This window comes from Hyperoodon ampullatus, assembly GCF_949752795.1.
Source record: "Hyperoodon ampullatus genome assembly, chromosome: 1".
NCBI classification, from domain to species: Eukaryota; Metazoa; Chordata; class Mammalia; order Artiodactyla; family Ziphiidae; genus Hyperoodon; species Hyperoodon ampullatus.
In genome coordinates this window covers 59,562,732-59,578,792 of record NC_136914.1, presented here as the reverse complement: position 1 = coordinate 59,578,792, position 16,061 = coordinate 59,562,732, and the positions used below count along the sequence as shown (strand labels likewise).

Here is a 16,061-nt window from a genome sequence, read left to right as displayed (position 1 = left end):
CCCAGTTTTGTCTTCCTCCAGATCCATGCCAACAAGGCCACCACTGGCCCAGGGCACCTTTGTGCAAATTAGAAAAAAGATGCCCCTTCCTCAAGACACCTGACTTCCCTAATTTTGTTAGAACAAGAACCTTTACTGCCATCTGCTGGAAATGCTCATAATTAGTCACAGTTCTTTGAGGTCTGTGATGTGAATGATACTCCCTTCAATGTGTGTCCTTGTGCAGTGTACAACCTGCACAACCACACATGTGGTCCTGGCTGCCAAAGTGATCTTTTCAAAACACAAATGTAAAAACTGAAAAATCATTATATTAAAAAAATGCTTGGTGTTAAATGGATAGACCCAATTGTCTGGAAATGATAGGTTTCTTTGTTACATAATGATTTCATGAAGTGCCCTGAAATTCAATGCTGTTTTAAGGCCTATTTGTCCTATCAATTAAAAATATATTACAGGGGCTTCCCTGGTGGCGCGGTGGTTGGGGGTCCGCCTGCCGATGCAGGGGACACGGGTTCGTGCCCCGGTCTGGGAGGATCCCACATGCCGCGGAGCGGTTGGGCCCGTGAGCCATGGCCGTTGAGCCTGCGCGTCCGGAGCCTGTGCTCCGCAATGGGAGAGGCCACAACAGTGAGAGGCCCACGTACAGCAAAAAAAAAAAAAAAAAAAAATTAAAAAAAAAAAAAAATATATTACAGAACATTTTCTCACCATAAAACGATTATAAATTACTCATTCTCAGTATCTTACATTTATATTATATCTATTGCTGATGAATACAAAATTCTTTTCCAGAGTCTGGGGCTTGCTTTTTCAGTCCATTTTTTCCTCACTTACATTGGAGATGTAAACTGGGCCAGCATTTACAGATTGATAAACTGAAGTATGAATGTGATGTCCATTCTGGGAGGCTGGTGGATGTCTCAGGTGGAAGGGACCTTCTAGATGAGCAGTCCAGCATGCATTCGTTGCCGGAGTGTGCAATCTCCCCCAACAGGTTGGGGCCAGAAATGCCATATGGCTATAACATCATGATGATGTGTGAACCTAGGGTTGGTCAGGCAGCCAGGCCAGAGAAATCAGGTAAGGCTGACTGCTATTTCTCCCCAAGTTCCTGAAAATTCGTGCAACTTTCTTTTTGGCTAAGTAGCACCCAACCTTTTCTTTCTTTCTTCCTTCCTTCCTTCTTCCCTCCCTCCCTTCCTTCCTTTCTTTCTGCATTTCGTGTAGATTTTATTTTTGTATTTATAAAATCTTTACATTTTTAATAGATTTTATTAAATTTGGGGATCTGCTCTAGGAAGAATTAAAATGGGCTTTAAAATATGGATAATTTCTTTGTATAGTTTTACTTAATAGAAAGTAAGAATGGTTCATGAATTTCAAACATTTGTAAAATATGACTTTGCATTTTTACATGCTATTTTTTTTTTTTTTTTTTTTTTTTTTTTTTTTTTTTGTGGTACGCGGGCCTCTCACTGTTGTGGCCTCTCCCGTTGCGGAGCACAGGCTCCGGATGCGCAGGCTCAGCAGCCATGGCTCACGGGCCCAGCCGCTCCGCGGCATATGGGATCCTCCCAGACCGGGGCACGAACCCGTATCCCCTGCATCGGCAGGCGGACTCTCAACCACTGCGCCACCAGGGAGGCCCTACATGCTATTTTTAAAACTCTTTTCTTTTTCTTTTTTTTTAGAAATTTTATATTGAAGTATAGTTGATTTACAATGTTGTGTTAATTACTGTTGTACAGCAAAGTGACTCAGTTATATATGTGTGTGTGTGTGTGTGTGTGTGTGTGTATATATATATATATATATATATATATATACATTCTTTTCATATTCTTTTCCATTATGGCTTTTCACAGGATATTGAATATAGTTCCCTGTGCTGTACAGTAGGACCTTGTTGTTTATGCATTCTATATATACCAGTTTGCATCTGCTAATCCCAACCTCCCACTCCATCCCTCTCCTACCCCCATCCCCCTTGGCAACCACCAGTCTATCCTATATGTCCCTGATTGTGTTTCTGTTTCATAGATAGGTTCATTTGTGTCATATTTTAGATTCCACATATTAGCAATATCATATGATATTTGTCTTTCTCTGTCTGACTTACTTCACTTAGTATGATAATCTCTAGTTTCATCCATGTTGCTGCAGATCGCATTATCTTGTTCTTTTTTATGGCTGAGTAACATTCCATTGTATATATGTACCACATCTTCTTTATCCATTCATCTGTCAATGGGTATTTAGGTTGTTTCTATGTCTTGGCACCCAGCTTTTTCTTACTTGGCTATTCCTGTGGCCCCAGGTCCCCTCTCGGAGGCAGTGAGTGGGAGAGGGGAACTTCAGAGACCATAGACACGAATCTGAGAGGAGAAGTAAATTGGTCTCCCCCCTTATCCCACCCATTACTGAGCAGAGCTGATTCTCCCCTCCAGACAGCTCCCACATGTGCCCATTTCTTCTCATCGTCTCCACTGAGAACCCCTAGTCCTGGCCCCTGTCAGTTCTCCAAAGTGACTTTAAAACAGCCCCCACTGGTTTCCTGGACTCTGATCTTGCTTCCCACCAACTGTTCTCCACCTAAAGCCCACGTGAGGCCCCCAGAATGCCACCTCCTCCCTTCGATGCCTCCCCTGGCGTGTGTGTGCAAAATGTGCACACTCTCATGTGGCCCTCAAGGACCTGTCCCCCTGCTCCCCCTTCTCATCTCGCACCTTCCCATTTCCCAGCTCTGCTCCAGGTACACAGAAATGCCTCCAGTTTCTGGAAGGGGCCACATACTTCCTCTAAACTTTAGATCTTCACCCTTGTTTCTCCCCAAACTGATAATCAACCCATCTGAATCTAGCCAACTCCTACCAATTGCCCACCCTGGCTGCCCATCAGAATCTTTTGGGGAAGCTTTAAAAAATCCTGATACCCGGAAGTATCCCAGAATCTCTGGGGTAAGACCCAGGTATCAGGATTTTAAATCAATCAATATATTAAAAAGCAGGATTGAGAACCTGGTTAGGTCTTTTTGTCTTTTTTAAAAATTTATTTTATTTTTATTTACTATTTTTGGCTGTGTTGGGTCTCTGTTGCTGTGCGCGGGCTTTCTCTAGTTGCGGCGAGCGGGGGCTACTCTTCATTGTGGTGTGTGGGCTTCTCATTGCGGTGGCTTCTCTTGTTGTGAAGCACGGGCTCTAGAGCTCAGACTTCAGTAGATGCAGTGCATGGGCTCAGTAGTTGTGGCTCATGGGCTCTACAGGGCAGACTCAGTAGTTGTGGCTCGCGGGCTCTAGAACGCAGGCTCAGTAGTTGTGACACATGGGCTTAGTTGCTCCGCGGCATGTGGAATCTTCCCGGACCAGGGCTTGAACCCGTGTCCCCTGCATTGGCAGGCAGATTCTTAACCACTGCGCCACCAGGGAAGCTCTGGTTAGGTCTTTTGTTTTTAAACTTCGGTTTCCAAGTTTTCTTTTTTTTTTTTTTTCGGTACGTGGGCCTCTCACTGTGTGGCCTCTCCTGTTGCGGAGCACAGGCTCCGGACGCGCAGGCTTAGCGGCCATGGCTCACCGGCCCAGCCGCTCCGCGGCATGTGGGATCTCCCGGGACCAGGGCACGAATTCGTGTCCCCTCTATCGGCAGGCAGACTCTCAACCACTGTGCCACCAGGGAAGCCCCAGTTTCCAATTTTTAAAATTATTTATTTTTGGCCGTGTCGGGTCTTAGTTGTGGCACCCGGGATGTTTCGATACAGCGTGTGGGCTCTTCGTTTTGGTGCGTGGGCTTCAGAGCGCGTGGGTTCTGTAGTTGCGGCACGCAGTCTCTCTAGTTGTGGCCCATGGGCTTAGTTGCCCCATGGCATGTGGGATCTTAGTTCCCTGACCAGGGATCGAACCTGAGTCCCCTGCATTGGAAGGCAGATTCTTAGCCACTGGACCACCAGGGAAGTCCCCCTGGTTAGGTCTTTTTTATTTTTATTTTTATTTTTATTTATTTATTTATTTTTAACATCTTTATTGGGGTATAATTGCTTTACACCCCTGGTTAGGTCTTAACAGCCCTTGCTTTATATTAGGCAGCCTCCCCCTGCTTCCCAAATTTCCTCTGGCTTCCCTGTCCACATGAATGTCATCTTATTGTGTTGTTTTTAATGCTAGTCAACTCTGCTAGAATGTAAACCCAGGGAAGGCAGGACCACATCTGTCTGTTTTCCATTGTATCTTTAAGGCCTGATGCAAAGGAGAAACTCAGTCAATATTGTTGTCGTGAATGTTAAAGGTCATTTCAAGGGTGACAGGAGACTTTCACACTTTGAACTCTCTTCCCTAAACAAAATCAATTCATGCCCCCTTCCAAAACAAAACAAAACAACTAACAAAAATCCCCTTTTTACTTATTCAGCAATCGCCTGCAATAATGATTCATTCCTTTGGCTTAAACTCCTTGTCTCATTAAAATGCAATACAGCCCCCAAATATACCACCTTGACAGAGTTACTCATTACACTTTGCCCTGAATGATTTCATCAGCTCTTAATAGAAGAGAGAGGAGAAGAATTACCATTTACTGAGTGCATCCTATGCACCAGACATTTTGCATACATTGGCTCATTAATGGAATTAAATGAGATTAGCTCTGGAAACACCCAAAGCTCAGAGAGGTTAAGGAAATTAGCCCAAGGTAACAGAGCTGGTAAATTGATAAATCAGATTTAAGCTGACATCGAAGCCCCTACTGTCAACTCCAGCCTGACTTTGGAGGGGAGAAAAAAGCACAAAAGGAAGGGAAGGAAAGGACACTGGGAAGACAGTTCTGGGCCTCAGAAGACCCGCTTCATCTTCTCCATTTGACCCAGGACGGTGCTGGAGGCTGGGACTGGCCCTGGGGAAGGAGTGTTATTGGCAACAGCATCCTTCCAGGTGCTCCTCCTCTCTTCTCTCACACTTCATGTCCAACCGTCAGCAGATCCTGTTGACTTAGCCTTCAAGATATCTCAGTACTCTGACCACTCCTCGGAGGCTCCACTGCCTCCTCCCCAACCTCACGTCTCTCACCTGGATCTCTGCAACTGCCTTCCTGCTGCTTTCCCTGACCCTGCCTTGTACCCCTTCTCCCCACAGGCAGGGTCTTGCACATCTGCTCAAAACCCTCCAGAGCTCCCGTGACAAGCTCTTCTGCCCCCACCAGCCACTCTCCCTCAGGCCTCATTTACAGTCCAAGTTCCTTCCCTCAGCCCCAGCCCTCTGTCCCCATTGCTGCTCCTTGGACACCCCCAGCACCTGCTTCCCTCTGTCCCGAGGGCCCCCCCAGACACCCACATGCCCACTCACTGGCCTCCTTCAAATACCAGCCCCTCAGTGGGGCCTCCCCTCAGCTCCCCACTTCCTGGAATTAGCCCAAGCCTAACTTCTTTCCTGCTTTATTCATCCCCGAGCACTTAACACCATCTGCTGGACCACATACACTTCACTCATTTGTTTGCTGTTTCTCCCTTCAGAATGCATTCTGCTTGAAGGCAGGGACTCCTGTCTGTCTTGGTCTCTGCTGTATCCTCAGCACCTAGAACAACACCTGGCACATAGTAGGTGTTCAATAAATGTTTGTTGAGTGAATGAAAGACTATGAGAAAATGGGTGACATTCTACTTTGAGAGACACTATCGATCTTTACGGATGTGCTGGCTCGAAGTCCGGAGTGTGACATTCAGGCTATAGTATGCATTGCTATGAGGTCTGGTGGCTCTAATTGAAGATAAATGAAAAATCATATAAATGGCCCAATGCTATTAGCAGGGAAGAGTCTAAGGACTTACTGTGTGCACTGTCAGGTAGATGCTCAACAAATATTTGTTGAATGAATGAAAAGGAAAACATATGCTTTTTCATCAAACACTCTGAACCAAAGAACAGAGTCACCAGTGAACAGAATTTGAAAAGGCTAAATTTTGTTGTATTGTATTATGCAGTTTAGACTTTTACCAAGTGGAGGCACAGGAACTACTAACTATTTTGATTATACAAACATTATAATGGGGCAGTGTAGTGAAGCAGAAAGTGTACAGCTTAGGGTTGAAGGACATCAGGGTATCCTGGCTCCCCGCTTGGAGGCTGTGGAATCTCTGGGTTACTCAGGGTCTTCCAGTATCAGTGGGTGGTCTAGATCTAAAGGTTGTTTTAAAGCTTCAGTCACCGTTTTCAAAGTCCCTCCTCTCCCTCCAAGCCAGGAGACTTTTTCCCATCAGATTCCTGGGTTTAAAATGCAGCCAGGAACCTGCATTTTAAAAAAGCATTCCCCAGGCCTTTAGACCTGCTGCTGAAAGACTGGCTAAAATGCTCCTCTGAGTGGTCTCTGGACCAGCAGCATAGCATCACATCACAGCAGTGTGTTAGAAATGCAGAGTCTCAGGTCCTACCCTTGACCTTGTCAACAAGATCCCTGGAGTGATCCCCACTTTGAAAAGCACTGCTCTATCACACTTGATTGGTTTGACTTTCAGAGCCCTCCAGTCCTTCTCTCCAACCTCCAGAGCAACAAAAAAAAGCTAAATGTAAAGTTACTCAAATAGGTAAAGAACACACACAACAAAAATGTCATCTTTCAGTAGAAAAAATAATTTTAACAACCAACATGGGAAACTCTTTCCTATGTATTTGTAGACAGAGAACCACCTCTGTAAAGGAGAGTAAAATTAAAACGTTGTCGGCTTCATGGAACCAACTGAAGATGCTTTCAATGCTGGGCTCAACATTATTTATGGACATTGAGTCCTAGGTTCAATACAGCAGGACAGCTGAGGTTTAGTGAGGACCATGAAGTAAAAGTGAAGACTCATGTTACAAAATGAATAGCAAGACCCTATCTTCCCCATGGTTTGTCTTTTGTGGGAACCTAGAAATTTACGTATTACATTTGTCTACAGCAAGACACACCTTTCTTGGGGCTGGTCTAGCAAAGACACTTTATTGTGGATTCTCTTCCTTCCATGTTGATCCTCTGCCCTTATGTGCTCTTCCCTCCCCTAAAGCCTGCAGGAGTTGGTTTTAGCCAAGCAGGCAAACTGAAACCCCATTACCGCGCACAGCGACCTTGAGACAGCCACGGGCGAATCAAGGCTTCCCTGCCCAGCCTGTGTGCAGGGGCCGAGGGGAAGGTGAGATCTGGGAGCGGGTTACCTGCCCTGCGTGTTCTCGTTACCTGCCAGGTATTCGATGACCGCGGCCATGTAGACGGGAGCACCCACGCTGATCCGGTACTTGAACGTCCCTTTCTTCAGGTACCGCATCAGCCTCCCCACCGGGAAGATGACCCCGGCCCTGGCTGAACGCGACAGCTTGGACATTTTCTTCTTCCCGCTCCGGCCCGACATCTTGCCTTAGTTTTGCTCTCAGCTTGCTTGACACGGTGGCCTCCCGGCACTAACTCAATGCTGGAAAGGAAAGGTGGCAGGGTAAGGAAGGGTGACTGGCCCTACAGCTTGGGAACCGTGCTGTGGCCACAGAGCTCGTGTGACATGCCTGTTAGCCCCGGGGAGGCAGCTCAGACCTGGCTGCCACCGCAGGGTGCTGCAGATGGGGAGCTGGGGGTCGGCAGGCCAACCCATGAACAGCTCCCCACCCCACCCATCCAGCCCAGCCTCCGTAGGAGAGGCCAGAGAGAGAGGCCATGGTCCTGTGGTCAGCCTCCAAAGAGGTCCACTTCAACATCCCTAGAACCTGTGAATATGCTACTTACATGGCAGAAGAGACTTTGGAGATGTGATTAAGCTAAGGATGCTCCGGTGGGGAAGATTATCCTGGATTATCTGGGTGGACCTAATGTAATTGCAAGGGTCCTTATAAGATGGAGGGAGGAGATGAGAGTAAGTGACAGGATGACAGCAGGAAATGGATTCTCCCCTCTTAGCCTCCGGAAGGAACCAGCCCTGCTGACACCTTCACTTTAGCCCATTGAAAATGATTTTGGACTTCTGACCTCCAGAACTGTAAGAGAATAAATGTGTATTGTTTTCAGCCACTAAATTTGGGGGATAACTTGTTACAGCAGCAACAAGGAAACTAATATGGTTCCTCTTTGCCCTGATTTGCTTCTGCCTCTTTTAATAAATAGTACAAAGTTAATACGGCCATGGCTATCATAATGGTTACCTTTGACCCACAACTCAGAGCTGATGTACACTTCTCTGATGGAAGCACTTTTCTAAATTCCCTAATAACGTAGTATTCTTGTTTTTTTTTTTAATTTTTATTGGAGTAGAGTTGATTTACAATGTTGTGTACTTTCAGGTGTACAGCAAAGTGAATCAGTTATACATACATATATCCACTCGTTTTTTGATTTTTTTCCCATATAGGCCATTGCAGAGTATTCAGTAGAGTTCCCTGTGCTATACAGTAGGTCCTTATTAGTTATCTATTATATATATAGTAGTGCATATATGTCAATCCCAATCTTCCAATTTATCCCTTCCCCCTGTAGCATTCTTAAAAACAGAAACATGCCAGAAGAGGCAGTTTTATTGACTATGCTAATGTAGAGTAACACAGAAAATTAAAAGCCATAATGCAACCCAAGTTTTTGCTCCTTAGAATGGGGAATCCAGGTTGATTTTGGGGAGAAACTTCAGAATCAGCACGAAGAGGTGACTTCAGTACAGTGCACCAAGAGACACGTATATGATTCTGCGTTATTTTAGGAAGCTACCTTTTGTGCAAAGATAAAATAATTATATACTTCTGAAAAAGCCTTTGTAAGGCTAAAACTAATTCAGAGAATTGTAATAGAGCTAAACCTGTTGGTGGAGGGAGTACTGTAACCAAAAAAGGAACATAAGCCAGAATAAGTAAAAGCAAATTACAAACAAGCAGAACCAAAGAAAAGGAAACAAAAATTTTCTAGGAAAAAATGTTAATGAATCAAAGCTCTCTGGCCCAAGGGCAACATCATTCTCAGTGGCCATTTTCTTTGGGGATGGAAAATGAGAAGGTCAAAAATAAATTGAAATTGGTTCTATCTGTTGAGGCAGCCATCTCAAATTTTGGCTTGGTTAGTTTACTAACAGCAAAGATGGCAATGAAAAGGCCTAAGAAAGTGGGTAAGAATATGATGGAAGAAAGTGCTAAATAAATGCATGGCTAATATGAAAGATACAAACCTGGGATTTCTTTAATCTGGATGGAAGATTGAACATAGAGTTCAATTTTCTAAAGTATCTGATAACTCTGTATGACTGAGGAGTTTTATATAAGAACTATGGAATTTAGCAACAAATCCCATTCTCAACACCCTCTTATCTCTGAGGTAAATGAGTTTGAGGCATTTTACTATATACTTCACATACATTCTTTTTGTATGCTCATATGTACTTACTACACTCCTATTTTATGTGTCGTTTTGCCACCAAGAGATGTAGGTATTCATCAAAGTTAAGTACAAGCAAAGATGAGCAAATAGCCTGAGAACATTATCTCTTTCCCAGTAAGGCACAGGGATAAAACAGCATCCCTTTTTTTAGAACTTCCACATTTCTCTGCTTCTGCTGCAAACTCTCATAAATCCACTTACAGCTGTCCTCTCTGTGACGAAGCAGGTAGCTGCATATTAGGATTATAACCACCAATTCATGTTGAAGAAACTTAGGTCAGGCATCGATGAGTGTAGAGTACCTGCTGGTAGTCGGTGCTCTCCCAGGGGACAGGGAACACGAAAGCATGTTCAACAGTCCCTGTTCTCAGGGACAGTTACATGGCACATGCTGGCTACCCGCTGGTGGCGTTCAGAATGGGGGTGGCCCCTGGTGTAGTGGAAAGAGCCTGGGACCAGGCAGGAATCCCTGGGTGTGGCCCCACTTCTACATGACTGGCTGTGGGAGCTGTGTGTGTCATTCGAGTGGGCCTCATCTGTAAAGCAGGGAGGTGACTGATTGATCCTGAAGGTCCCTCTGGTCTTAAACACTCCAGTCTTCGGAACTGCACTTTCAAATGGTTCTGGAAAAGAAGCTCAGTCTCTTTAAGAAATGAGTTCTGAAGGGTTAAGAGCCTGTGCAGGTGCATAAAGATGTGTTAGTATTGGTGACTCCACTAAACCGATTATTAGTTACTGATAAGTGGGGGGAGGGGGAGGATTAGTAGGTCTGGTTGCCGAGGAAACCACCTGAAAAGCCCATCACAGGATGGACATGCTCTGTGGATACCATACGATGTGCGGGATGGTCATAATCTCTCCTACAGAGAGAAGAATGCACGGAGCACAAACACCACAAAGCAGGACCCCTTCATTCCCCCACCCCCCAATACATTTTTCTCAAATGAAAACAGACAGGGAATGACTAGGTGTGCAGGATAAAGCCACCCAGGGACTTTCCCAGTATCAGTCAAGTGGAGTCACAAATTGCCCTAAAACTTGGAAATAAGGACTGGCAGTAGAAGAAAAACAGGGGACTGTAGGGGATTGATGCCTGACACATTCATGAAGATAAAATAGGAAAGGAAAGGAAAGTCAGGGTTAGATCAAATAGAAACATACGAGCTATTATAAAATGTCGGGATCACCCCAAACACAGCACTTTGTAATGAGACTTTCCTTCTTTGGCTTCCAGACTTTCTTCTAGGTTAGGGCCTTAGAGCTGGGGATGCAGTGCCATTTGAATCTAAGTGTGAGATTGACCGTTGCATGCATGTGCTTCAATAGGACTAGAGAGTTCTTTGTGGGGACCCATCTTTTTGATAGGGAACCAGTGAGCCAAACCACTCACCCTGGCCAGGCACGATAATAACTGCTTGCATAAGTTGTCTCATAACAGAAGGTCCTGATTAGGAGCACGATATGTCCTGCCAACCTCCCAGGAACCCTCACGCTGGAATCCATCTTCACTGGGAGATGCAAGTGCCACCAGGGAGGACCCTGAGTCAGATCAAGTATGGGCACAAGCAAGATTGGCCAGAGACAACCCAGAAAACTAACTCCACCACCATCATAAACCCTGAGACGGCGAGCCACGTGGCAGAGCAGTTCTCCTGGGTTCCCTTACCCTGCTGCTCTCTGCCCAGGCGCCCCTTTCCAATAAAGCCTTTTGTTCTGTCAGTAGGTGTGTCTCCTCGGACAATTCATTTCTGAGGGTTAGACAAGAGCCCACTTTAGGGCCCTGGAAGGGGTCCCCTCTGGTAACATTTTCAGACATTACGCTGGGTTTAAGCAGCCAGGTGCCTAATTCCTGGCCCCAAGGGCTGGGAGGCCCCTGCACACTTTAAGAATCAGACTACCTCCAGGAATCCTTAGAGGAAGTAGAGAGGAGATGACAGGTCATACCTGCCGGAACCCACAGATGGAAGGAAGTGTTGAGCCTCCTTGGCCCACTAGAGAGAAGACCCTACCTTCTATATCCCCCAGGCCCCCAGCCTGCGCTGGACTCTGCCTGCAGTGGTGAGAAGTGATAACCTCTAACTTCCTTCTTTTCTAGGCCTCCCCTGACTCTATGCAGTCTTGGGAAGTCAGGAGTTTAAAAACTTGAATGCGTTTTTATCTACTTCCCGTGAATCTGAATCTCCGTGAAGGGCCACTCATTGAAAGAGAACTATTGCAATGTGAAATGTTTCCATCAGACTAATACTTAAATGTTTACATTTATTTACCTTCTGCTCGAAAACAAGTTCTGTTCTAATTAGGCAGAGCTTAAGGACTATAGTACATGACATGATGTTTGTTTATAGGTTCGAAGAAAGAATATGGCTGGATGCAGCTCTTCCAAGTGGTCGTACACACTACGTGGAGGATGTGAGAGGAACTGGGAAGCAGACCAGATACAACCTAGATCCGCATCATACCTGTCCTTCCACATCTGAAAGACCAAGGTATGACCACAGTATAAAGTCTCATAATTACTCTCAAAGTGAACAGAAGAGTTTTAAGCATGTTAAGTTGGGGGGCGGGGCAGGAAAATAAAACTCAGGGAAGAAGCAAGGAGAATGCAGTGTTGCCTGCTTACTCCTTTCACCTCCAGGAGCACGGCAGTTGGTAGAACACCACTGGTTTTGTGTGTGCTGGGGAAGTATGGGACTCTGTTGTTTTAGGATTTGTTTTTATGTTTGGGTTTTAAGCCCGTAAGAACACCAATAAGTTAGATTTTACAGGTATCACAAGGGTAAATATTAAATTGCGGCACTGACTCAGACATGGACAATAAACTCACACTAGCCTATTTAAATAACTATTGTATTTCATTGATTTTATGATATGCCTTTTAAAAAAAATTTTACTATCTCTAGAAATCAGTATGCATCTTGCAATCTGTGACATCAGAGATTCAATGAAAGACAGTATTTATGGAGCATTTATTATTGAACAAGAAATGACATTAGATGTTGTAGAATATACATGGCCTCTGTCCTCAAATATTTTCCAATGAACTTGCATGACAGCTCACAATAAAGTTTTAAACAGATGCTAGAGCCATGGTTTCCAAACTGTGTGCCAAGGGACCTGGGGACACAACAGCTGATTTTTGTTTGTTTGTTTGTTTTAAAATTTTATTTATTTATTTTTGGCTGCGTTGGGTCTTCGTTGCTGTGCGCGGGCTTTCTCTAGTTGCAGCAAGCGGGGGCTACTCTTCGTTGTGGTGCGCGAGCTTCTCATTGCGGTGGCTTCTCTTGTTGTAGAGCATGGGCTCTAGGCACGCAGGCTCAGTAGTTGTGGCACGTGGGCTTCAGCAGTTGTGGCACGCAGGCTCAGTAGTTGTGGCACGTGGGCTTCAGCAGTTGTGGCACACAGGCTCTAGAGCGCAGGCTCAGTAGTTGTGGCGCATGGGCTTAGTTGCTCCGCGGCATGTGGGATCTTCCCAGACCAGGGCTCGAACCTGTGTCCCCTGCATTGGCAGGCAGATTCTTAACCACTGCGCCACCAGGGAAGTCCCACAACAGCTAATGTTTAAGCTTTCAAGTGAAATACAGTGATAGTCAACCTCTGTTGGCCTCCACAACTACTAGTTCATTGTGGTTCCACCAGAGGTTCAGGGTAGATTGTACTATCTTGTGTGTGTGTGTGTGTGTGTGTGTGTGTGTGTGTGTGTGTGCGCTATTTTCTTTTTGGTGATGCCATATCTTTTGCAAAGCTGAATTTTTGGCTTTTCTGATTAAAAGCAAGTGCTGGGTGAAAATCAGTGTGGAACAGAAAATGAGAGTGGCAGTGTCAAATCTGATTCCAAGGTGTGAGAAGTCGTGTAATGTCCAACAGGTGTACACACCCTCTTTGTAATTCATCGTGGTTATTTAAGAACAGGATGCAAATGTTCTTTGTTCTTCTAATTCATGTGTTATTATTTTTTCAAAGAGCTACTAAATTGTCAGGACAGAAATACTTATTAGGTTGTTGAGACCAAACCACTTAATAAATGGAATGCAAGGCATTTCTTCTGGCGTAAGAGCTCTGTGAAAAAATGGCTGAGACCCTAAGTTCTCTGTGAATCTGTACAAGCTGAAACATAATTATGACTTGCTCAGGGCCACCCTAAAGCAAGGAAAACAAGAAAGTTAAAGAAGTTATTTAAAATTTTGAATTTATCTTTAAATCTAACACTTGCACACAGTAAAACAAAGCAAAAAGGTAAAGAACTTTATTATTTTACTTCCTCCATTGATTGCCTTGAAAACTGTATTTTTATTCATTTATTTATCTATACATTTTTGGCCGTGCCACACGGCTTGCAAATCTTAGTTCCCTGACCGGGGATTGAACCCGGGCCCCGGCAGTGAAAGCACGGAGTCCTAACCACTGTACTGCCAGGGAATTCCTGAAAACTTTAAATAATACACCTCAATCTCCATTTCCAATTCCACCAACTTTAGGGACTGTCTCCTAAGCTACTGTCATGTAAAATGAGGATGTATGGGCCCAAATCTTTCCCTGGTCCTCTCCTCCCAACTTTACCTCCGTACTTGCACCTGTCTTCTGTACTTTCCACTATCCCGATTTATCACATTTCTATTTTGCTCTGTAATCACATAACGAAATCTCCTGCGTTTTCTCCCTAGGTATAATTTTGAAAGTTAAATGCCAAAGAACAGCATTTATATGATGAAGACTCTGTAACTCTTGTTCCCTTCAGAATCAAGTGGGATGTTAGCTTCACATTTCTGTGGTCCAACACTAGGACCCTTGTGTCTTAGTATCAAGAAGTGGAGTCTCTTGGTTCTGAAAACATGTTGTTCAACGTCATTCCACATTTTACTTGGCTTCACATTTGGATCATGTCTTTCTTGTAAAGCCTCCCCCACGCGCCCAAGTTACTACGGGCGTACCTCAGAGATACTGTGGGTGCAGCTCTAGAACACCTCAATAAAGTGAGTCACATCAATTTTTTGTTTCCCGGCACATATAAAAGTTATGTTTTCACTATACTGTGGTCTATTAAGCATGCAATAGCATTGTGTCTAAAAAAACAACGTATATACCTTAATTAAAAAATACTTTATTGCTAAAAAAAAAAAGCCAAAACTAAAATAGTAACATCAAAGACCAAGTGATCACAGATCACTATAACAAATATAATAATGAAAAAGTCTGAAATATTGTGAGAATTACCAAAATGTGACACAGAGACATGAAGTGAGCAAATTCTGTTGGGAAAATAGCGCCGGTAGACTTGCTGAAGGCAGGGGTGCCACAAATCTTCAATTTGTAAAAAAAAGCAATATCTGTGAAGTGCAGTAAAATGAGGTATCCATGTAACTACAACTGATCCTTGTTATGTGCAGTAGTTCTGTTCTATAAAGTAGGCAGGACACTAAATTAGTGAGTAGTGAACAATTGTTCCTGGGGAAACAGGGTTAGGTTGCTGTCAGCCTCTGATCACAACTTCTTCATCAATGGATCAGTACAAAACCTTGTTTGATGTATGTTTCTTTTAAAGACACCTTATTTAATATGAATTGTTGATTCATTAACATTGAACTCACAGCCAGCAGCAAAATAACTCTTGCTTGAATACAGCTTATCTAACACACATATTTTCTACATGAGGCACAGCTCAGCCTCCTTGTGCTTAGGAACACTAGACAGCACTTCAAGACTACACTTGGGGGCCTTTTTTTTTTTTTTTGCGGTACGCGGGCCTCTCCCGCTGCGGAGCACAGGCTCTAGACGCGCAGGCTCTGCGACCATGGCTCATGGGCCCAGCCGCTCCCCGGCATGTGGGATCTTCCCGGACCGGGGCACGAACCTGTGTCCCCTGCATCGGCAGGTGAACTCTCAACCACTGCGCCACCAGGGAAGCCCAAGGAGGGGGGTATTTTGTACAGTGAAATCACTAACAGAAAGCACAAAAATGTGAAAAACGTGGCACTAAATAGACCATGAAAAAGACCCTCGTATGCAGGGTGGGAGATGAAACAGGAAGGTAGAGTGTGGCCTTGTTTGACCTCAGCGGGTGAGGTGTGCAGTGGATGAGTCAGTTTTTTCTGCTCTGTGCCTGTCTTTGAAAGACCACAAAAGCGCCACGAGTATTGATTTTGGGTTACAAATAAATTTCAGTGAGTAGGCAAGTTCACAAATATGGAATCTGTGAATAATGAGGGTTGACTGTACTTTTTCTCTGTTCTTGTTGACGAAAGAGAAATGTGCCTTTACCATATTCTAAAAATCACCCAGCTTCTCAGTCACACTGCTCTTTGCAGGGGGCACTTTTTTCCCGGAGACTTTGCTCCTGAAGCCCTCTGAGCTGGGCTTTAGTTTGGAATGGTTCTTTTACCCAGTGGTCATCTTTCCCAGCTCATCCCTGATGCCTTGGCTTCTTCTTTCTTGGCTTTCTCCCTTGTTTTCCTTTTATCTGCCTCATGTATCTCTTTAGAGACAGTACTGAGAAGTAAATTTTGTTTTCTTACACAAATGGAATTGTCTTTATTGAATGATCTTTGGATTATTATTTGGTAGAGTTTCTAGCATCAAAATTGCTAGCATCAAAATCATTTTGCTTTAACGTTTTGAAGCCATTGATCCATCATTTTTGGCATCTGGTGTTAGAGAAGTTTGGTAGCCCCCATCCCCCAAGCTTTAAAATTTTCTCTGTATGT

The 16,061-nt window shown here is 44.4% G+C and overlaps 1 protein-coding gene across 1 annotated transcript in view; it reads right to left on the bottom strand.

The window, feature by feature from the left end:
- MACROH2A2 (macroH2A.2 histone) overlaps positions 1-7,369 on the bottom strand; it is a gene marked incomplete at both ends in the record, with an annotated part of 33,940 nt that extends 26,571 nt beyond the window's left edge. Inside the window, one exon of the mRNA XM_079712792.1 lies at positions 7,198-7,369. Within this exon, the coding sequence (XP_079568918.1) occupies positions 7,198-7,369 (172 nt within the window). The remainder of the gene's footprint in view (positions 1-7,197) is intronic.
- Positions 7,370-16,061: the final 8,692 nt, after the last annotated feature.